The following is a 23,271-nucleotide window of genomic DNA, read 5'->3' as shown; positions in this document are numbered from 1 at the left end:
GAATGAAAGCTAGGGCTATCAGCCCCAGCCCTCTCCCGCTCTGGCTCACACTGACCCAGCATCCGGCATCTTGGTAGTTAGGAAAAACACCTGGTACTAAACTCATAGTCTCCACCCTTCCCCATCCCCCAGGCTCCAAACTCATTCCAGGTGCCGTCCCTATCAGGGAAGGGAAGACTGGCTGACTTCTCTGCCCAGAGATTGAGTGGTGAAAACTCTTATTTCCTGACTTACCTTAGAAATGCCACGTTACGCCACGCCTGGGGCGTCAGTCTCCTCCAAAGAGGCACATGGAGGAAGGAATGTGGATGTGCTGAGCTAAGGAAGACCTTTACAATTAAACCTCGCTGCTCACAACCTAACGGTTCTCACATTTGTGGACCTCTTCCAGCCTCCGGTCAGTGCTGTGAGGCAGGCCCAGCGGGCACCACTTATGTTCACTGAAGGAAGACGATACTGTTGTAATCAGGGGGATTAAAAGTGGTCCAGGGCAATTCAGTGGCAGAGAGAGGGTGCAAACCCAGTGTTGTGACAGTCTGCTGCCACATCAGAGAAGCAAATACTTTAAGGTAGATTGCCAGAGCCCCCTTCTACTGTGGGATGGGTCTGGATTATTTTCCTATCACCACACCCCGCTCCTGGTTCCCCATCACCCACCTGGGGAGCCATACTCGTGCCGGGGCAGACGGCATATCTTGGGCATGACCTCGATCAATGTTTTCACGTACTGGAGGATAGTCCCTTGGAGCTGACAAAGGAAGAGTACAAGATGAGTGAGTAATCCATGGCTGCTGCATATGAGTGTCTCAGGGCTGAATGCTGGGCCAGTGGGGCTGTACAGGGGTTCAGCTGAGACCTGTGGATAAGTGCTATGGATTGAATATCTGTTCTCCCCCCAAATACATATGTTGAAACCCTGATCCCCAGGACAGTTGTATTTGAAGATGGGGCCTTGGGAAGGAATTAGGTCATGAGGGAGGAACCCTCACGAAGGGATTAATGCCTTAAAAGAAGAGAGGAGAGGGAGCAAGAGAAAGACACTCTCTGCCATGTGAGGACACAGGGAGAAGGCAGCTGTCTGTGAAGGAGGACGGTCCTTACATGCTGGCTCTGTGCTCTGGACTTCCAATCTCCAGAACCATGGGCAATGAACATCTGTCACTGAAGCCACCCAGTCTATGCTGTATGTGTCAACGTATGTGTCACAGCGTCCCAAGTTCCCTAAGAGGACCGGCAGGATCTCTCCTAAGGGAGTGGGCTGGCCCCATTGCCCTTTGTAAGGGAACGTGGGCCTTTATAAGACAGAAAAGGGGATGCTCTCATTATCCCCTTGGGCTCACAGACTTCAAGGGGGGGCAATTTCTAGGCATGGGGTCCTTCCTGGGGTTGGGGCACTTACACGAGAGCTAAACTAAGATCTAAGATGAAATGGGACCAGGGAGCTATGAAGATTGACACATCATCTAATTTATGCACAGAAAATTCATGGTTCATTCATCCCTCCCGTGTCTGTCATAGACACCTTTAATCAATTACCACATTTTCTTCTTTAAATTTAGCTTCACAACCTAGAACAACCCCTCATTATATATAGTCGCTACCAGAGGACTAAAGTTAGCAGACGAATTCTGCTTGCTATTCCTGACATAGATATGCTTTATTTCTCTCTCATCATCTCAAACTTTCAAGAAAATCTTATTTAAATGTTTAAGCCTTGCTGCAGCAGTGTCCTGGTTAAATGAATGCTCACATGACCATACTTGGTGTGGATATAGAATGATGGCAAAGGGATACACAATTCTAGGCCAGTATCAGTGTTTAGCAAGAAATCCCAAGGGAAAGAAGCGTGGTGACTGATTAGTGATATCTGCCAAGGGTGTGGGTGGAAAAAAACGGCAGCACATGTGTCATGGATTTGTCATGCTCAAATTAGATAATGCAGCACAGGAGGTGGGTATGAGCAGTCATTGTGTGCATGCATGCTAAGTCACTTCAGTCCTGCCCACTCTTTGTGAGACTCTTTGTGACCCCATGGACTGTAGCCCACCAGGCTCCTCTGTCCATGGAATTCTCTAGGCAAGAATACTGGAGTGGGTTGCCATGCCCTTCTCCAGGGGATCTTCCCTACCCAGGGATCCAATCTGCATCTCTTATGTCTCCTGTATTGGCGGGCAGATTCTTTACCACTAGCGCCAGTAGGCCTTAAAGTCAAAGTCAAGATTGCTGAATTCAGTTAGCAAGTTCTAGGAGTAAGCTTGGCACCAGAAAAGAAGAGGCAAAAAAACGCAGGTCAGAAAATGCATGAAATGTTACAGGGTGATAGGTGAGAGGAATCAGGGGACAAGGGCAAAGCATTCCCTGGGTGATTCCTACAGACAGAGCTGAAGAGCCTGTTACTGGATTTTTCAGGCCAGGTAAAAAGTAAAAGCAGGCCTCATTGCTCCCCACTGGGCCCCTCCCAGGGCCCCTTCCTCACCAAGCTTTTGACGATCTTCAGCAGTTCCTCCATGACCACAGCAATGCCCTGGTAACCGAGGAGTCTGCAGATGGTCTTGAAATGCGGGGGCCCCACAAAGTTCCTGTAGGAGCTGTAGATGTGGCTGTAGGCGATGTTGAGAGGCTGGAAAACAGAGGATGTGGCCAAGTCAGTGGCAGAGAACTGAATGCACACTACATGAGTCCTGGCAGGAGGTGTTTCAATCATAGAAGGACAGAAGCTTGATGTCCTTGTTCTCTCACTGGGGAACCCCTATGAATACATTTTGCAAGATGCTACTAGAGAGTGGTGGTCACTGACCACAGGATGGAGCATCTGATGGGGCAGCAGTTCCCTAACAGAACAGGAGAAAGGGCCTCCAAGCAAATATCTTTTCATAAAATAGGACTCATGCTACACTTGACTGTCCACACACAAACCAGGACTTTCACACTTGAGCCACAGAGCGAGGGTAAAACAAATGCTTTTCTTTCTCTAGGGGAATTTTCAATGCTAGGAACTGGCTGGAAGAACCGTGGTAAAACCTCAATAGCTGATTCATCGTTGCCTTCTTTCTACTTTGAGGTGTCTTCATCTATCACAGGGCGGGGTCTTGAGAACCAAGAGCCCTTGGGGGCAGGAGACCTCTGCCGACCACGTTGGAAAACCATACAGGAATTTTGAGCCTCAGTTTCTTCATCTATGAAATGAGTGGGTTGGATTAGAATACTGGTTTTGAAGCTTTTTGAGTAGCAAAAAAAAAAAAAGAAAAAAAGATGTCAGAAATAAGTACAGGAAATAGACAAAAGCTGAGATGTTCTGATTGGGTGTTGGTTGAGGGCCCAGAGCCCTGACCACTGAAGGGCCACCTCCACTGTCCTCTGGACCTCATGAGATGTTGTTGCTGAATTAGTGGAATCTCTGTAAGGTCTTTCTGTCTGAGAATACAGGATCAAAATAAAGGGCTCTGAGTTGGTCTCCCTTAGCTAGGTGAGACACTGAAGTTATCATTGACTTTGTTTTGAAATGCTGCCACTTAAGGACCACCTCATGCCAGGCTGCATGAAGCCCTCCAAGTGCGTTTTCAATTAATTCACACAACCCATGTACGTGATCTGTGATCTGTACAATTCTAGGCCCCATTTCACAGATGAGGGAACTGAGGCTCAGGGTGGTAAGTAGCTTGCTCAAGGTCACACGATTCATAGGTAACTGAGCCCTGTCTGAACCCAGGTGGTTATGATCCCAAAGCCCAAGTTTTTAACCTCTGCCTACAAAGGTGAACTTTGGAAGCAGAATTATTACATAAACCCTAAACTTTTTTTTTTTTTTTTAAAGAAAAAACTTCACTTCTAACCTTAGATTTGAGTACAGTTCTATCTGGAATTGTAAAAATCTTGTATACAGAGCATGCAAATTTGTAAAGACCACATCTGTAATCTATTAGCTGGCTAATTAGAAATCCTGCTGCTGCTGCTGCTAAGTCGCTTCAGTCGTGTCTGACTCTGTGTGACCCCAGAGATGGCAGCCCACCAGGCTCCCCCGTCCCTGGGATTCTCCAGGCAAGAACACTGGAGTGGGTTGCCATTTCCTTCTCCAATGCATGAAAGTGAAAAGTGAAAGTGAAGTCGCTCAGTCATGTCCAACTCTTAGCGACCCCATGGACTGCAGCCTATCAGACTCCTCCATCCATGGGATTTTCCAGGCAAGAGTACTGGAGTGGGGTGCCATTGCCTTCTCCGATTAGAAATCCTACATGAATTAAAAAGGAACTGTGATGGTGCTTCTGGAGCTCTGCAAGATTCATGCATCAGGGAAGATTTGATTATGTTCAGCCTAGGTTTTGCATCAAGTATGTTTTACTATATTCTAAACTTCACAAACAAGCATCACAATCATGGTACCCTCTAATAAGAAGGATACATGAGGAACACAATTAGAGTGTCCACTAATAACAAGAATTCATGAGGAATCACAAGCCCACTCATCCAACAGGCTGAATAACATTTCTCTTGCTAAGTTAATGCCTATATATGGAGAGGCTTGGAGTTTGAGAGTGGAGAAGGAAATGGCAACCCACTTCAGTATTCTTGCCTGGAAAACCCCATGGACAGAGGAGTCTGGTGGAGTCAGACATGACTTAGTGACTGAGCATGCACACACAGAGTGTGAAAAAATAGCGCTCTGAACTCTGCCTGAGCCTGGAAGAGGGACACCTTGTAGGTAGTTACTAAAGATTTCTAAATGGGGTAGGGCAGGAGGAGTTTATGTGGGGAGGGAAAATATAACTGATTAAAAAGCATGATGTTCACAGAGGGTGATGATCAGCAAATCCTGGAGTATATGAATTGTTGAGTTTGATATAGTCAACCATGGAGCCAGGCCATATAACTTTCTGTGTGTGGAGCAAACCATTTTAGTGTCTCTGTAACAGGCCACCCTGCCAAACAGGCAGGGACCAAAGAGAGGGGAGTGAGGCACCAGGGCACACGTGGCAGAAGGTAATCCCACTCCCAAGTGAGTGCATCTCGGCTCTGGCTCTGTAACCAAAGCCCACTCCATAGTTTCCTGCCCCCTCTCCAGGGATGAGAGTGGGGAAAACAAACAGTAGACACACCATGGCTTCCCTCTGGTGGTGGCTAGATGATGGAAATGTCCCACACGTTGACTGGGTTCTTGACTACACACATGTATACACTTGTCAAAACTCATGAAACTATATGCACACATGATCTGTGCATGTTATTGACTAAATGGTTGTGCTCTCATCCCCCAATTTTTTTGTTGAAATCTTAATCCCTATTGTGATGGTATTAGGAGGTGGGACTTTGGGGAGGTAATTAAGTCATGAGGGTGGAGTCCTCATCAATGAGATTAGTGCCCTGGGAGGAAGACACATGAAAATGCTCTCTCCCTCTCCCTCTTCCCCTCCCCTTCCTCTCTCTCTTTTTCCCTCCCCACCTGCACCTCCCCTCTCTTCTCCACATGTACTAGGAGAAGAAGGCTATCTGCAAACCAGCAAGTGGGCTCTCATCAGACACGGAATCTGCCGGCACCTTGATCCTGGACTCTCTAGCCTCTAGAATTGTGAGAAATCTTTGCTGTCTAAGCCACCCAGTTACTGTATTCTTGTTACAGCAGCCTAAACAAAGACAGTGCATTTTATTGCTTATGATTATACTTCAATAACAAAAGTAAATTAAAAAGCCCACTGGGGTACATCATAGTCCAATTCACTTCCCAATATTTGCTTTCAAAGATTAAAAAACAAAAACCTGATTTGAGTTTCCTCCCAAAGAGGCTGCAGCTTGAGCCCGCATGGGCACGGGAGAGGGATGGCTGGGCTGCGCTCACAGTCCAAGGGTTATCACATGGACTCATCCCCAGGGGAGCTTCCTCCTCACCCTCCCCACCTGGAGCTGGGCCTCTCCTCTGAACCCAGTGAAGCTCTGAGCATATTCAGTGTCTTTTTCAAATATCCTGTGAAGGGAACTTTTGAACAGCATGGAACTTTCAAATGGATATTCCTAGAGGGGACAGAAAGCAATCAGCTACTTTCTTCCCCTGTATGATTCTCCGACTTCTTTTCTTCCTTTGTCTGAGTCCAGAGTTATTTACTGGGGTGAGCACACCTGAGTTCAAATTCCAGTTCCATAAATTTACTAGCTAGATGATCCTGAGCAAATTATTTAAACTCTCTAAGCCTTGGTAGCTCAGACAGTATAGAATCTTCCTGCAATGCAGAAGACCTGGGTTCGATCCCAGGGTCAGGAAGATCCCCTGGAGGAGGATGTGGCAACCCACTCCAGTATTCTTGCCTGGAGAATCCCATGGACAGAGGAGCCTGGTGGGCTACAGTCCATGGGGTCACAAAGAGTCAGACATGACTGAGTGACTAACATGTTCACTGTTTTTTCACTCCCTAAGTAAAGATAATACCAACTCTGGGAGGATTGTACAAGATTTAAATGAGGTGACATACATACAGCTCTTAGCATGGTACCAGGCATGCTGGAAGTACTGGCTGAAATAACAGCCCTTCATATTCCTTTCCTTTGGTAACTGGAAAGGAAAGACTAAGAAAATACAGCTTCCTGATCAAATTTCTCCCAGATGCTTTGGCTATAGTCACGATTCTCTGAATCTGGAGAGTATATTTATGGCGTAAAATTTTGTACAACACAGTGTATATCCTACACGCGGACAGATGTGACAGGGAGCAGAGTTGATACCAGCTGATGGAAGATACCAAAAAAAAAAAAAAAAAACGCAGGTTTTGCTCAATATTTGGAACATGATAAAAATAGGAGCTGTCCAACAACAGACTGCACTGAGCGGAGACTGAGACATGTGACACAGGAGGTTGCTCTGCCTGGGACAGAGGGTGGGAATAGATGTGCTGCTAACTCCCCCCACAGGTGCAAGCTCCACTGCGGTCTTCCCTGTGCTCATCCTTCTTAGCAGCCTCCTTAGCCGCCACTCCCACCCAAGGAGCTTCTAACACAAGTTTCCCTTGGCACTTCCTGGCAAGCACAAATAAAAATGTAGTTGGGTAGATGGAACCCTTTAGCAGCTCTCTCCAGAGTTCTAAGCAGAGAAGAATAATTTTGGAATTGTTTAATCACACACAGGGCTGAAAAAATAATCCCCCCCTTACAAACCCACACACAGGAGGCTTCTTGTTGACATTCCTCTATTACTCTTGGATTCTGGTCTGGACCATTCAGGCCTCAGTTGATGGCCCAAGCTCAGGAAGGACTAGCATGAAATGAGCAGAATTCAAATCCTCCTTCTAAGTGAACAAGGTCCCCTCATTCCCCAAACGCTGCCCCCTACCCCAACACACCACACCCATGCAGGAGGAAACACACACACGCATGCTGGGAAGTACATGCACACACACACCCACAGGGCACCCATCTGACCTGCTGGTTCAGTAGGAGGCTGGGCCCTATTGAGAAAATGTGGGAATATGGGAGCCGGGGCATTTTCTGAAGTTTGGCAAGGAAAAACAGGAATGCAACATGACTTGAGACATTGGAAACTTGCTACAGATCTCTTATATAGAACCAATCCTGCTAACTGACTTGGTTAACTGCTAACTACAATCAATGCCTGCATTTAGAAACTACGTGCCTTTAGAAACTATGTACCTTGTTTAGGATGTCTTGCTTAAAATTAAGCTTGGTTAAAACCATCTTGCTCAGAATAGATACCTTTATGAGATCTCAAGAAATAAGCCTGATTCAGGAATTGGAGCCATAATATCAATGTGTGATATATATGCATATTTGTTTAAAAGTGAAAGAGCATTTTAAGGAGAGAAAAAAAAGCTGAGTTGATCTGGCAGATTCTGGGAACTGTAATATCTCTATAAGTGGACTTTTAAAAAAATTGTGGTAAAATATTCATAACATAAAAGCTACCATTTTAACCATCCAGAAGTGTTGTAGATGGACTTTTAGTCATCAAGTGTCTATCTTCACCAGATGATAAACAAGACCAACCACTCCAAACAGGGAAGCTTGTTTATTTGGCAAATCAAATTTGCAAGCAATTTGCATCTCTGCTTTCTGGAATCACAATTGCTGTTTTCAGAGATCCCAAGAGGAATTAAAACTGTTTCTAATTTCCTGTTTTACTTACAATTTCTCTAATGTCCCTTGAGCAATTTGAATGCCATCAGCCCACCAACACAAACATAGCTCTCTAATTCAGGGAGGGAGAGAGCTGGAGCTTCACTCTAAAACCTGCAGGTAAATGAGGATGCAGGTAAATGAATAAAACAGTAATGGCATCCTTGTTGGGAAGACCACAGAATGAGATGATTGAAAGAACTGATAAATCCTAAGTTACAGGTTCAAATCCATTGGAGGGCGTGAGTAAAAGTGCTCATGTCTCTCTGTCCCTTTTTGACGTCTGGTGAGCCATAGGGCTGGTTCTCCAACATCAGGGTGACCTTTTGGTCTTCTCGGCTCAGAGTTTGAAAGATCCAAGTAGAAACCTCAAGAAATAAGTCTTCTCCTGTTTTCTGTCCCATGAATAAAGTCTTTTGGAGAAGGCAAGAGGGAGAACAGGAACCAAACCCTCCTGTTCTGAGATACCCTATCAACACGACAATACCTAGAGTTGCCAAAAGTTTTTTGGAGGAAACCAGTGATGCTGCTTTTTAAAAATTCTGTACTCATAAGATGATACACAAGTGTATCATAATTCCCTGTTCATGAATGTTTTTACATAATTCCCTTGTAATTGTCCAGTTGTATTTGTTTCTCCATGGCTGCTGTAACAAATTACCATAAATCTTATGGCTTAAAACAACAGAAGTTTATTCTCATAGGTCTGGAAGTCATAACCCAAAATCAGTATCACTGGGCCAATGTCAAAATCAGCACAGCCACACTCCCTTTAGATGCTTGAGGCAAGAATCTGTTCGTTGCCTCTTCCAGCTCTGCTGGCTGTCAGCATTCCTTGGGTGGTGGCTGCATCACTAATGGCAATCTTCAAATCCTTCTGCTGAGATCTGGCCTTCTCTTCTGTGTGTGTAGCCTTCCTCTGCCTCTCTATTATGAGGACACTAGTGATGGCCTTTAGGACTTGTCCTGATAAACCAGGATAATACTCCCATCTCAAGATTCTTTACTTGATCATATCTGCAAAACCGTTTTCCCAAATAAAGCAACATTTCCAGGTCTAGGATTAGGATCTGGTATCTCTGGGGGCCATAAGCAGCCTTTGAGACCAGGTAATGCAGGTACAATCATCCCCATTTAGCAGAGGATTAAAGCCCAAGTGAAGGACTTCCCTGGTGGTCCAGTGGTTGAGAACCTGCCTGCCAGCACTATTTACAATAGCTAGGACATGGAAGCAACCTAGATGTCCATCAACAGATGAATGGATAAAGAAGTTGGTACATATACACAATGGAATATTACTCAGCCATAAAAGGAACACATTTGAGTCAGTTCTAATGAGGTAGATGAACCTAGAGCCTATTATACAGAGTGAAGTAAGTCAGAAAGAGAGAAACAAATATTGTATCTTAATGCATATCTATGGAATCTAGAAAGATGCTTTGATCAGCCTATTTGCAGGGCAGCAGTGGAGATGCAGACATAGGGAACAGACTTATGGACAAGGGCCGGGGAGAAGAAGGAGAGGGTGAGATGAATGGAGAGAGTAGCGTGGAAGCATATACACTAACATATGTAAACAGATAGCCAACGGGAATCTGCTGTATGACTCCGGGAACTCAACCAGGGCTTGGTAACAACCTAAAGGGGTGGGAATGGGTGGGAGGTGTGAGGGAGGTTCAAAAGGGAGGAGACATATATACACCTATGGCTAATTCATATTGATGTATGGCAGAAATCAAACCAATATTGCAAAGCAATCATCAATCAATTAAAAATAAATATAAACTAAAAAGTAGACAATAGTAAAAAGTAAATCTTACACTTCATATTCACTTTTAAGAGTATTTCCCCTAATTTCCTTTTCCTAGAGTATATATATATGATCACCTGTGTTTGCTTATTATCTATCAAATGATATTTATCTTGATTATCTATGTTATCATCACTGGATTTTCTCTGAGAAATACTATCCAATAATGTTACAATAAATAATATGTGTGTGTCATTTAAAAAAAAGGAAAAAAAGCATCCACCTGCCAGTGCAGGGGACACGAGTTCAATTCCTGGTCTGGGAAGATTCCTCATGCCTCAGGTCAACTAAGCTCATGAGCCACAACTACTGAAGCCAGCATGCCCTAGAGCCCATGCTCTGCAACAAGAGAAGCCACTACAAGGAGAAGCCCATGCACTGCAATGAAGAGTAGTCCCCACTCGCTGCAACTAGAGAAAGCTCATGCACAGCAATGAAGACTCAGTGCAACCAAAAAAAAACCTTAAGGAAAGTCAGAAAGCCCAAGTGAAGTGAAGTGACTCTCCTGCAGTGAAATACAAGATGATATTCTGCCATATCTACCAACTGCCAAAATAACAAAATTCTTCTGGACTGGGGGATAAATAACGTTGTATAGCCTGGGAGAGGTGCCACACAGATAAGATAGCAGGGTAGGGGCAGGAAGTTGGGTGCTGATGGTGTTGTGGGGCCAAGGCAGATTCCCCTGCTCGGGCCCCATGTGAAGTGCTGGCGCCCAGGTATAGAGCAGGCTGAGATGCACCCAGCCTGCTGCAGCAAAGCCCTGGTTTCTAGACCCCAAGGACTACGGCTTCATGGAGAGGCACTGCAAGCGTAGAATGAATTTCTCTAAGGTCAAATCAAGGCTCACACTGGGGCACTGTTTAGACACCAACAACCAAATCAAACAAAGATCACACCACCAATCTCCAAAGACCAAAACACAATTGAGAAGTTATTGGTATAATTTAAGAAATGATTTGTGCCACAATCTATATCACTTGGGAGGCTGTTTTATGATAGAACTCTACAATTCACTTAGAGAATAACATTTTTTTTTAATGTTTTGACCCATATACTAATTTTGGTGACCAGTTGCTAAAGGTTTTTTACATTTAATATTAACCCTAACCCTAAGTGTCATGAACCTCCGTCCATAGTTCATCAGGCACTCTATCAGATCTAGTCTCTTAAATCTATTTCTCACTTCCACTGTATAATCATGAGGAATTTGACTTAGGTCATACCTGAATGGTCTAGTGGTTTTCACTACTTTCTTCAAGACTAACCTAGATAGCATATTCAAAAGCAGAGACATTACTTTGCCAACAAAGGTCCGTCTAGTTAAGGTTATGGTTTTTCCAGTGGTCATGTATGGATGTGAGAGTTGGACTGTGAAGAAGGCTGAGCACTGAAGAATTAATGCTTTTGAACTGTGGTGTTGGAGAAGACTCTTGAGAGTCCCTTGGACTGCAAGGAGATCCAACCAGTCCATTCTAAAGGAGATCGGTCCTGGGATTTCTTTGGAAGGAATGATGCTAAAGCTGAAACACCAGTACTTTGGCCACCTCATGCGAAGAGCTGACTCATTGGAAAAGACTCTGATGCTGGGAGGGATTGGGGGCAGGAGGAGAAGGGGACAACAGAGGATGAGATGGCTGAATGGCATCACCAACTCGATGGATGTGAGTTTGAGTGAACTCCGGGAGTTGGTGATGGACAGGGAAGCCTGGTGTGCTGCAATTCATGGGGTCGCAACGAGTCGGACATGAGTGAGCCACTGAATTGAACTGAACTGAACCCAACCCTAAGTGACACAGCTCTTAAGCAGGGGAACCTGGACTCCAGACTCCGGAAGAGGAAACACCTTTGGACTGTATTTCTCAAATGTAGCTGATTTTCTCCCTGCTTCTACCTGCTACTTTCAGGTGACTGGATATTCCCTATGAGATCTTTTAGTTCCTTGCCTGTTCCCATCACCCTGGAATCCACCAAATTGCAAAGTCCTGTCCCCAGCTCTCGGAGAAGTCAACCACAAGGCAAAGAGCTACTGTTGACCACTACTGACTGAAGGTCGGCCCAAAGGGGAGATCGGCATCAAAGAGGCCGGCTGGGAGCTTGGGGTCTGGACCAACAGACCTCGGTGCAGGGACCTGCTCTGCCACCACCTAGCTTTGTGATACTTGTCAAGTCAGTTAATCCCTCTGAGCCTCAGTTTCTCCCTTTATACAATGATGGTAAGAGGGCCTACCTCAAAAAGTTCCCCTTGGGTAAAATGAGAAAAAACATGTAAAACACACCAAAATGTTCTCAGTGGTTATTTCTGAGTAGTTTGTGTTTGACTACTGTCTTTGAACTTTTTGATACTTTTTAACACATTTTTAAAATATAGCTGTTTTAAGGAGAGAAAGAGGGAAGGAAGCATCATGCAATGGCACACCTTGTCCATCACAGCCTCTGGATGAAGCTACAGCCAACTTAGGCAATGGCTCGTGTCCACGGACCTTGTCTTCTAAATAGTAAGAGCCATGGGGTCGCAAAGAGTCGGACACGACTGAGCTTCACTCACTCACTATTCCTAAGCCCAGCACTACAGAGATGGGTTCATCTCACTGCTCCAACATCATCAAGCAGGTCGTATTAATATTTGCCTTTTACAGAAGAGTTAACCAAGGCCTAGGACAGTCAGAAAATTTGTCCAAGGCCATAGAGGCAGGATTTGAACCCAGCCTGGGGTCTTCAGCCTCCAGGTGGCAATCAGTTTTGGGGCCAGGGCATGCCCTCTCAACTATCCCTTCACTGCCACCTTCAGGGAGGGAGCAGGGACCCTGCTTTTGGCTGGTTTCCTCTGTAGTGACTTACTGCTGGTGTAAACCAGCCAGAGGCCCCCAGGCCTGAGAGCTGAAGAGGCCACCATTCGGGTGACTGCAGAAGGGTGACTTTACCCTGAAGGTGGAGACAGTGAGGAGCTTGGCTGGGTGCGATCTCCTGAGTCAAGTGTCCTCATGTGACCTGTCTACCCACAAGGGCTCACTGGGTGCTCTGGGTGCTGCTGGTGAATGGTGACGACCCAAGGGAGCAGGATGAGCCCTGGCCTTGGAGTCAGGGTTCCCTGGACCCGGACTCCCCACTTGGCTCTGCCACTCATCAGTCCCCCGGCCTGGGGAAACCTTTCCTTCTCTCGGGATCTGTGAACCAAGAGGACATCTAGACCTCACATTCTCCCAGTGTCTCAGCTTCTCAAATAAAAAGCTCAGGGTGAAAAATGCCATCCAGGAGCATTAAAAATAAATTCTCGTTTTTGGTGGCAAAGGCTTGAGCTTCATCTTGTCGCTCCACAGGTCCCTTAACTCTGGTATTTTTATTCTCCTCAAAATAATCTTTTCAAAAGGCATCTACAAACTACTGCACTGGCCTATCTGGGGAGGATGCTGTGATGCTCTGCAGGGACTCACCGTTAGCACGCATCACAGCAGAGTCCAGCCAGACACCTGGGAAGACTGAATACCACAGGAAGCACAGAGCAAGTGTCTAATTGATGGACACCCGGCATCCCGACACCCCACGTCTCAGACCCTTGGCCTGGGCAGGGTCTGTGACTCACTGGGCAGCTTTTATAACTTTTTGATTATCACTGATGTGAATCAAAAGGAGACCTTCGTGGGTTCACTTGGATACTTTGGCCAAAAACCAAGAAGAAAAAAGATGACTTTTTAAAAACACCTAGCTTGTGTTTTATTATTGTTTTATATGATTCAGGCCTAGATCCATCTGAGCAAGGGCTGCTGAAATTACCAGAAACATGATGGCTTCAAACATTAGGAATTTAATCACTCACAGTTCTGGAGGCCTGAAATCAAGGGGCCGACAGGGCTGAGCTCCCTCTGAAAGCTCCAGGGGAGAAGGCTTCCTTGCATCTTCCAGTTCCTCCTGGCTTCTGGCAGCATTGCTTCAATGGGCTTCTGCCCTTTGCCTCTCTCTGTGCATAACTCCCACTTTCCTTTCTCTTATAAAGACACCAATCACTGGAATCACCCTAAATCCAGGCTGATAACACATCTAGGTCCTTAACTAATTACCACAAAGTCTCAACTTCCAACAAAGGTCACATTCTGAGGTTCTAGGCAGACCTGAATTTGGTGGGTTGGGGATGGGGAACACTCAAACCAACTCAGGACAAGTGTCCTGATGGTTTAGCAAGCATGCCTCATGTGGGCTCAGGACTGGGGCAGGGATGGTACTCATGTTTTCTATCTGATATCTGGATCCAGCCCAAGCCATTAGTCTTACAGATAATGAACTGAGGCCCAGAGAATAAAAGCATCTTGACCAATGTCATGTAACTGGGTAAAGCCTCAGGAGACAAGAATAAAGAAATAAGAGGACGCAGAGGTGGAGTGGCGGTGGGTTGGGTTGGGTTGGGAGGGGATGAGGAGGTAATCATATCTTTACTTGCGGGAAAACAGAGAATGGCATCTTTGCCTTTGAAACCACTGTCCAAAGAAGGTCTGGATGAGGGATAAAAATGATAACTAGCTTATTAGAGAGATAATTTAGGGGCCTTTGAGGAATTAGTTTCATTCTGAGGATCAACATGGAGAGGACTGTTTGCCTTTTTTTCGGCTGAAGTAATCAGAGCTCCTCTCAATGAGCAGAAGCCTTTCCAGACTGAAACATCGTGCGTACAGATGCCTGCTGGTTGCCATGGTGAATGATGCTGATCTGAAGAAATGAATAATGTGAGCATTGGGGGCGACAGTGCAATTACTCAGACAGCGGTGAGAGAGACATCAAGGAGAGCCCAGAGAGCCCAGAGCAGAGGAGGGGAGAAGGCAGCATCCTTGGGCTCTGATCCACTCTGCCTCTGAGGGGTGCCTAATAACCGGATCACTGCAAGCATCAGGTAAGGGACACACATGGCTCTTCTTTGGAATGGAAATGGCTTTTCTTTTCATACTCTGCTTGGAGGAGATTCAGGCAATGGTAATATGAGTAGCTAAAAATAGGGGGGATTGAGAGACAGAAGAACAAATACAGGGAGACATCTAATCCTAAAAGCTGTGAATGCCACATCTTGACAGAAAGCTTTTTAAAATGTCTGCTGTAGAAAACTCAGCCTGCAAAGACAGCCAGTGCAGATGTGAGAGATTCATGACAAGAAACAGGATTCCCAATCACTCCTGATGGAAGGGTTTATGAGGGCTATTGCCTCTGTAGCACAAGTAATGAATTAAGCTCTTTTCATTGTGGTCGGAAGTATATTTGTAGAGACGTGGCAGGTATTGGGACGGCGTGGATGGGTGTGTTTGAGAAGGAGACCCACGGAGGGAGCACAGGTACTCAGTCTCCTCTGCAAAAGACTCTCTTCCTGGAGGGATCTGCGTACCCCTGCCTCCTCCCTTTAATTCCCCATTTTTCTGGGAAAACATTTCCAGCCAAATGGCAAGGAACTCATTCCTCTTCCTGAGCATTATAGTTTACTGTCATCTTTAGATAAGAAAATCAAGCACTGAAGATCACTCACTGCCGGGCACCTTTCTGCACCTTACTTCTTCTAGGAGCAAGGGCATGAGAATAGGAGGTTGGAGGGAGGCAGGGAGGAGAGAAAGCAGCTCATGAGGAACCAGTCTGGCTTAGTATCCAATTCAGGTTAAAATCTGATCAACTGTTTTTTTTTGTTTTTTGTTTTTTTAACTATGCTGCTGCAATCAGAAATGAAACCTCTGTCTTTCATAAGAGACAGTAGGGGCAGAGGACTGGGCTGGGTGATACCTATCTATGAACATACACAGGTTGTCTATGGCTGTCTCTAGAATTTTAGCTCAAGGGCAATTCAGCGGAGAAGAGCTGAATTCTCCCAAATACACAGAATTAAAAAGAAACTAAAAAGCTTGAAGATGATGAACTCTTACCAAAGTGAGAGGGAGGCAGTCAGAAGAGGGATCATTTGATGTGTCGGAAAAAGCGGCAACCCAGTCTTAGTACCAGCACTTCATTTTCTGATAACATTCTACTACTAAACCTGGAAATCCAGAGGTTATGTGGCTTTGGGTCTTGTTAGATAATGGCTTCTCTTAGATTGTTCGTCTGTAAAACGGGAATCTAGTTCAAAGGTTGTGATGAATAAAGCATATTTGTTACAGTATGTTGAGCTTCTAGCATGACCTGTGACATAGCAACTGCTCGCTAACTGTGGCTGGTGATTACCACCGTTAACAGTCACAGAACCAGCAGTATCAAATAGGAGCAGCTCTGCTGGTATTTGGAGCTGATTATCTTGACCTGCGAAACTAATTTCCTGGGTAATTCCGCTTTGAAAAAAGCAAACAAATGGACAAAACACGATCAGAGGCTTTGGGGAGAAATGAGCTGTCCCTGAGTGACTGACGCAAAGCGCCTCTCGCCACGGGCAACAGAACTGCGAGGCTAAAAACACAGTGGCCAGAATGTTCTAGATGAATGAACTCACAGCACTTGGGGCAGCAACAGGAGGTCTACAGGGAAATTTTAGGTGAAACAATCATCTGGCTTGGAGGTCACAGGCCCATGGTGACTAACACGGGGACCCTGAGGCTGTGCTTGCTTCTCCTTCATTCCTTTTTCTTCTCCCTCTTCCTTTTTTTTTAAGGTTTGGGAACCATTTAAGGATTTATTTAAGGATTCTGAGACAGGGCAGCATGGGGCTGGGGGATCTGGGTGCATCTTTCCTAAGCCTGCAAGCCCGGCTTGCATGAGATGGCCCTGATCTGATCTGCAGTTCTGCCATTCCTCAGCTATGCCCAGCTGAGTATTGTCACCTCTTGGCCTCCATCTCTCAGTCTGTTAAACGGGGGCAATATTAGTCTTCATGTTGAATACTCAATGCACGGTGGCTGTGATTAGCATAAATCAACACTTAAATGAGGACATGTCACTCTTCACTTTGATTCTGGTTTCAGAATCGTGATGAACATCAAGGTTGGGAACGTTTCTTATACAGGAGCCATCATTTCCTGGTCGTCCTCGGAGCCCTGCCTGGAGGACTATTACCATATTATGTATAGGCCCAATTGGAACAGCATCTTCTCTGGCTATCTTCGCTACAGCTTCCACCACGAGGAGAAGGTGCCTCGAACAATCAGCTCCGTGGTGCTGGAACACCTCACCCCTTCCACACTCTACTTCCTGTGCATCAGCTGCAAGAAGATCCTCTTCCCCTACAGGCACTACTGCACCATGTTCCACACTCTGGATAAGACTCCACTGGCCGCTGGAAGCTCCCTGGTGGACCCCCAGATCTCGCTCTGGGTGCTGATGGCCATTCTGCTGGCCTGCTTCACGGCAGTCTTAGCCTTCATCTGCCTCCAGTTCTGGTGCATCCGGTGCCACGAACCTCGATGGTCTTACAGAGCCGGCCACATGGAGGAAGCCAATGGGCTGGTGAGATGGCCAGAGGAGGCCCCGGGGCTAGGTCAGGGGGAGGAAGGCCTGCAGGGGCTCCCCCTGGTGGAGCTGCCACACAAAAACTCTGGAGAAGATGCAGAACCAGAAGCTGAAGCTGCAGCAGTGGAAGCTGGCCAGCATGCCCCCGATGCGGGTGCCTTGCAGAGGGAGGGAGATGGTCAGGCTGTATTGCCTCGTTTTGGGTAGTGAGAGGTGGGGAGGAGGCAGCCCACACCATGTAGCTTAAAGGCCTCCATGCAATAGGTCTCCTGTAAAAATGCATCTGTAGACTACCCACTCATCTTCCCTCAAATGACTGAGCTCTTGTGAACTACTTGGTTGGATGAGTGCCCTTTGACAAAGCCTTTCAAGTTGGAAAACACATACCCCCATGGTGGGCAAGGGGAGGAAGATGCCATCTCTTAGGAGGGTCCATCTAGAGCAGCAGGGCTCAGTTAGAAAATAAAAGCATTATTTTAAAATTAAAACAGCCATTAGTATATTATGGGTTAGAAATGGAAACTGACATGACTGAAATAAAACACACTTCAAGGAAATTGTTAATTGAAGATAGGCTCTTCAGTTAAACTTTCAGTCAGCTGAGGCAAATGTCCAGGCTCCTTTGCTGTTACAGCAGTGGGGGGATTATTTTGGAAAGATGTGAGAAACTTTGCTCTAGAGTATTTTGCATACCAAAATACTCTAATTCAGCCAATTGCACACCACCTGTACCCCGGCTTCACTTTTTTTGAACCCACAGACTAACCGTACTATTATTAACAATGCATTTTCTTTATATTGAGTCATTTAAAAAACTTATTTTAAAAGGAAGCCCATGTTATTCCCCAAATGAAAAGCCAGCACACTTCTGCTATAATAAATAGAAGAAAAGAGACCTAATAAGCAGAATGAAAACAAAATCATATTAAATTTGACTTGGATACTATTACTGTCTAAGGACTCTAAACTTAGGGCCTGCTCTCTTTGATAAAAAGGGAGATTAGCAATTATTGGAGAGCTATTAAAGACATTTTGACACCAACTCAAGACTTGCTCCTTGATATCATCATCAAGGTTTAAAAGAGAATAGAAAAGGGAGTCCCTTTGTGAGCCATTGTTGATTCATGCCATGCCTGTGAACTATCCACAAGGCTGTCTGGAAGGGTGCCTTGAGAGAGCAGCCTTGACCAGACTGGCTGCTCTGGAGGAGACACCTGCTCTGTCTCAGCATCAGCCTAAGACTTTCTAAGCCCCACCTTCCCACCTTCAGGCCCGAGTGATGGGCACTCATCTTTGTTCCTTACCTTTCCAAACTAGGGCTCCCATACCTAGAGGAGCGCCTTGTCTAACCAGGTTACACTTATCCAGTTACTTCTTCTAAGTCCATCTGTGCTTATGTTGTGAAAAATGGGGTCAGAGGTGGCCATTTTTCATCCATCACAAAAAAGAACCTAAGCTTTTTAGCTGTTTCTGCACTCTTTCCATGGTGTTCTCCTACACAAACCTGCAGGCTAAGATTAGCCTGCAAGCTAATCTCCTACATAGGTCAAGGTGTTGGTGAATCTGTGTGAAGGGTGATCCCCTGTGCTCACCCCCCAGGGTGGAAACAGAACTGGAGGAGGGTGGAGATGCTTCAGTCTCTGCTAAATCTCCAGCATGGAGACCCTGCCCAGGATGTTCTAGGGCTTAAGGAATGTCTGTTTAACAACTGTCAAAGGACTGAAGGTCCAGAACAGACACTGCCTGGGAGGCTTCATTAGTGTCAGGATCGGCATTGTGATCCAAGCAGCAAAGAGACAGGACGAGACCTCTCAGAGGTAGTTTTGGCCATCTGGGATTTCCTTCAAAGTTCCACCTTCCCAACTGCTTCCTGGCTGCAAATCCTTCATAGTTATGGAGCACAAAATCCCAGAATTGCAGGACGATATGACAGTGAATCAACCGAGAACAGGAGGAGATGTGATGCCAAGACAAGGAGACCCTCTCACCTGTTTCCCCATTCCCACCCAGAACCCAGCCCTGCCAGGTCTGCGCTCACCCCCAGTCTTGCTAGTTGTGAACAAATAAAGATGAATATATTCATAGTTGTTTCTTCCTGGACCTCACTGCTGCCTCTTTATCTCCACACTTCTTGCCTTTCTGATTCGGGGAATACTTTCCTATTTGCTTTTGCTCACTAGTCCTCTCAGAAGTAGGACACAGGCAAGACCACTCACCTTGGACCCATAGAGGTAATAAGGCTGGACGTTGGCAGGTTTATCTCTCTGCGGTTCTTGGGTGAAAGGAATGGCAGTTCGGACAAAACTAGTAGGAGAAAAGAGATGGGGAAGGAGTTAACTGGGTCCTAATATTATTCTTCACAGATTACAGAGCGGGAGCCCTTTCTGACCAGGGGCAACCACGCTGTTTCTTAGGCGGTTGCCTATACACTTCTTGTGACAAACTCCCATTTAACCCCTGTCTCCTTTTCATAAGGGCATCCCTGGTGGCTCAGATGGTTAAAGAATCTGCCTGCAATGCGGGAGACCTGGGTTCAATCCCTGGGTTGGGAAGACCCCTGGAGGAGGGTATGGCTACCCACTCCAGTATTCTTGCCTAGAGAATCCCCAAGGACAGAGGAGCCTGGTGGGCTACAGTCCACGGGGTTGCAAAGAACAAATGGGAACACAGTAGTCCAGGTTCACAGGCTTGACTCTGGGCTTACAGCTGGTGAGAACAGTGGTCAAGAAAGCTGAGAATAGGTTGAGCCTGAGCACAGCCTTTTCCAGGGCCCTTCACCCAGTTTGGTTTCCTCAAGAGTAGGGTGCTGCAAACTCTTTCTATAAAGCCCCAGATAGCAAATATGTTCAGCTTTGCAAGCCAGATGGTCTCTGTTGCAACGACTCAGTTCTGCTGTAGCATGAGAGCGCCCATAAACAACTGTAAATGAATGAGCACGGATGGCAGAATTCCAATAAACTTTGTGAATGTCAAATAATTTCCACTTGTCACCAAATTATAATTCTTCTTTGGATTTTGGTTTCCCTAGCCACTTAAAAATATCAATACCATTTTTAGCTCATGGGTTGAACAAAAACAGTTGACAACTAGAGATGACTTGTGGGCTGGAGTTGGCAGATCTCTGCTCAAGAGGATTGAAAGTCCCAGATCTTTAGAGAACTGGAAGTCCATCTTGCTAAGAACGTGGACTCTTCCCAGGCCCTTTCCTGCATCTGGCACATACTTATTCAAAGCTAGCTATGAGCCAGGCCCTGATGATACTGAGAGAGCTTCCTCTGAAGGAGAGAGTTGGCTGCTTCTGCCCCTGCCCCCAGGTGGTGCTAGTGGTAAAGAAGCCACATGCCAATTAAGGAGATATAAGAGATGAGGGTTCGATCCCTGGGTCAGGAAGATCCCCTGGAGGACGGCATGGCAACCCACTCCAGTATCCTTGCCTGGATAAACGCATGGACAGAGGAGCCCGGAGAGCTACAGTCCATAGGGTCACAAAGATGGAAGTGACTTAGCACACATGCACCCCCGCACCCCCAGGCCACTTTGCACTGAGACTCCCTTACCGGTTAGTGGAGCCATTATAGCAGTAGTTGGGGAGGAAGTCGAAGTTGAGCTCCCAGAAGACATGCAGGGTGATTCGGCCGTAGGGGGCAGACACATTGTGGTTGGCCTCCCGGAACATGGCGTCGAAGCTGTCCAGGGTCATGTGTTTACACAGCAGCCGGTGCGTGAGCCGGTTGATCTCCAGCAGCCACTCCAGCTCCTGCCCGAGAGAGAGCCCGAGGCTGCTGAGGACTTGCATACACGCCTTGCACACCAGTACTGCTACCTGCCAGATGCCTTTCATGCAGGCAAGAGCCCCTCAGACAACCTCGTAACTGCTGGTATGGGGACTAGGACTCCTGCAGTACTATGTGGCAACATTCCCTTGAATGAAGGAAGTGCCAGACCATGCCAAGGGAGAATGCATGCCTGTACCCAGAAGGGGACCACAGATCACGTGCAGATCCCTTGTCTGCACTCCCTTGGGGAGAAAAGCACAACTCCTTGCTTTCCAGTTTCTATGCTGGTAAGGAAAACGCCTGTCCCTGAGTGACGCAAGTAAAGTAAAAGAAAATTGTGACCGTCCATCTATGACTGAGGGTCTACCTCCATCCTGCAGAAAGCAAGCAAGGGAGCTACCACCTGGTAAGTACTTAACACTAGGTTGGTCCATGTGAGACTACTAGTTTCTTATGTCAAACACCATACAATGTTAGTAATTTCTTACGGTTCAACCTAATACATGCCACGGAGTATTCTAAGCACTTAATATGTGTCAACTCACTTAATGCTCAAAACCCCCTTATAAGGTCAGCATGATGGCTGTTCTTATTTTATACATATATATAGAAAATGGGCTTTAAGAAGTGCATAACTCGGCTTCAAATCCAGGAAGCTGGGCTCTGATGTTCACATTCTTAACTGTTATATACTATAGAAATTTAAAAAACAGCTGCGGGCACAGTGTTTCCTCCTCTCAACTTCTCTTGCATCCCCCAGTCACAACAGGGGTTGGTTAAACATGTTGGCAAAAGTTTGGCTGCAAGCCATGGACCAAGGACTTGCATGAGCTATATATAGGCCCTGGTCATCTGGAATGCCACCTTCAGGCAGAGAATGGGACCAGAGTCCCATAATAATATCCAGACATAGCAGGTCACTGCATTTGCTTGGAAGTAAAAAGAAGGTAAAATCCTTTGGGCTGGGTTTAGTTCTTCACTGAATTGCTATCAAAGAGAATCAAAGCACAAACCTGTGCATAGAAAGAAAGTACTCCCTCTATAATGCTCTGCTGCTGCTGCTGCTAAGTCGCTTCAGTCATGTCCAACTCTGTGTGACCCCATAGATGGCAGCCCACCAGGCTCCCCTGTCCCTGGGATTCTCCAGGCAAGAACACTGGAGTGGGTTGCCATTTCCTTCTCCAATGCATCAAAGTGAAAAGTGAAAGTGAAGTTGCTCAGCCGTGTCCGACTCTTCAAGACCCCATGGACTGCAGCCTACCAGGCTCCTCCACCCATGGGATTTTCCAGGCAAGAGTACTGTAGGGGGTTGCCATTGCCTTCTCCCTATAATGCTCTGGAACACTCTTATATTGCAGTGGTTAAGCCATCTTTTGTGATAGGTATGACTGCCTATTTCATGGAGGGGTAGGCTGAAGCTCAGAGGGAGAAATAACTCACTCAATAAAGGTCATAGGAGAATATAGAACAGGGTTTAGGATGTGCTCCCAGGTCTTCTAATCAAATCATGTGTATTTGGCCCTTGGATGCAGCTGCCTGGAATAAATAAGCAATTACTGAGAAAGTCCTTTGAACAGTAAAGATGGCTTTACAACATAAAAGCTAAAAGGACATAGGCAGTGGCTGTTCCCCAGAGTGTGGCCAGGAGCTGGGGCAGTCAGAGGGCCAGCTGTAAGACCTGGGACATGGAGCCCAACTGTTTACAGTCACAGGAGGAAGCCTTGCATCAGGGATTCAGTTTTATTCTCATCAGACACAGGACCCCTCTGACTCTGGTTGGGGTCCACAGTGTGGTGGAACCAGACCACACTTCTAATCTTAGAGCTTCATCTCTCTTAAATTCAGATTCGGTGGCTCTAAATTGGGGGCAAATTACCGATCAAAGTTTGCAGACTTAACTGGCTGGAGTGAGACAAGCTGGGGCAGGAGGGAGCCTGGGCTGGGCTGTCCATGGCAAAGTGGAGAGCCATTGCCGGATAAAGGTGGAGCAGCTATGTCATGGCATCCAATTGTTTGTTACTGCATTGGAATGGGGTAAGTGATGGCAGAGCCTCTGATCTCTTGGAAAAGGCCAAAGTCTGGATTTCAGTTCTGGAACGGTAGTTGGAAGAATAAGTTTCCAGTGATTGTGCACTGTGAAACATACGAAGGGCAGAAATACAGAATCAGCAG

At 46.2% G+C, this 23,271-nt stretch overlaps 2 protein-coding genes across 2 annotated transcripts in view; one reads left to right on the top strand and one right to left on the bottom strand.

Annotated features, from left to right (window-relative positions):
- CYFIP2 (cytoplasmic FMR1 interacting protein 2) overlaps positions 1 to 23,271 on the bottom strand; it is a 134,310-nt gene that overhangs the window by 38,272 nt on the left and 72,767 nt on the right. Inside the window, exons 22-25 of the mRNA XM_005908330.3 lie at positions 20,881 to 21,080; positions 19,540 to 19,627; positions 2,477 to 2,620; positions 658 to 748 (exon numbers count right to left, since the gene is read on the bottom strand). Coding sequence (XP_005908392.2) covers positions 658 to 748; positions 2,477 to 2,620; positions 19,540 to 19,627; positions 20,881 to 21,080 — 523 coding nt within the window. The remainder of the gene's footprint in view (positions 1 to 657; positions 749 to 2,476; positions 2,621 to 19,539; positions 19,628 to 20,880; positions 21,081 to 23,271) is intronic.
- FNDC9 (fibronectin type III domain containing 9) lies at positions 16,847 to 17,530 on the top strand. Its single transcript, XM_005908334.3, has one exon. It carries the CDS (start codon positions 16,847 to 16,849, stop codon positions 17,528 to 17,530), a length of 684 nt encoding a protein of 227 aa, XP_005908396.1.

This window comes from Bos mutus, chromosome 7 (assembly GCF_027580195.1).
Source record: "Bos mutus isolate GX-2022 chromosome 7, NWIPB_WYAK_1.1, whole genome shotgun sequence".
In the NCBI taxonomy this organism is placed as follows: Eukaryota; Metazoa; Chordata; class Mammalia; order Artiodactyla; family Bovidae; genus Bos; species Bos mutus.
This window is presented reverse-complemented; position numbering and strand designations above follow the sequence as displayed.

Coding starts and splice junctions, on each gene's coding strand:
- FNDC9 (XM_005908334.3), top strand. CDS start 16,847: ATGAACATCAAGGTTGGGAACGTTTCTTATACAGGAGCCATCATTTCC.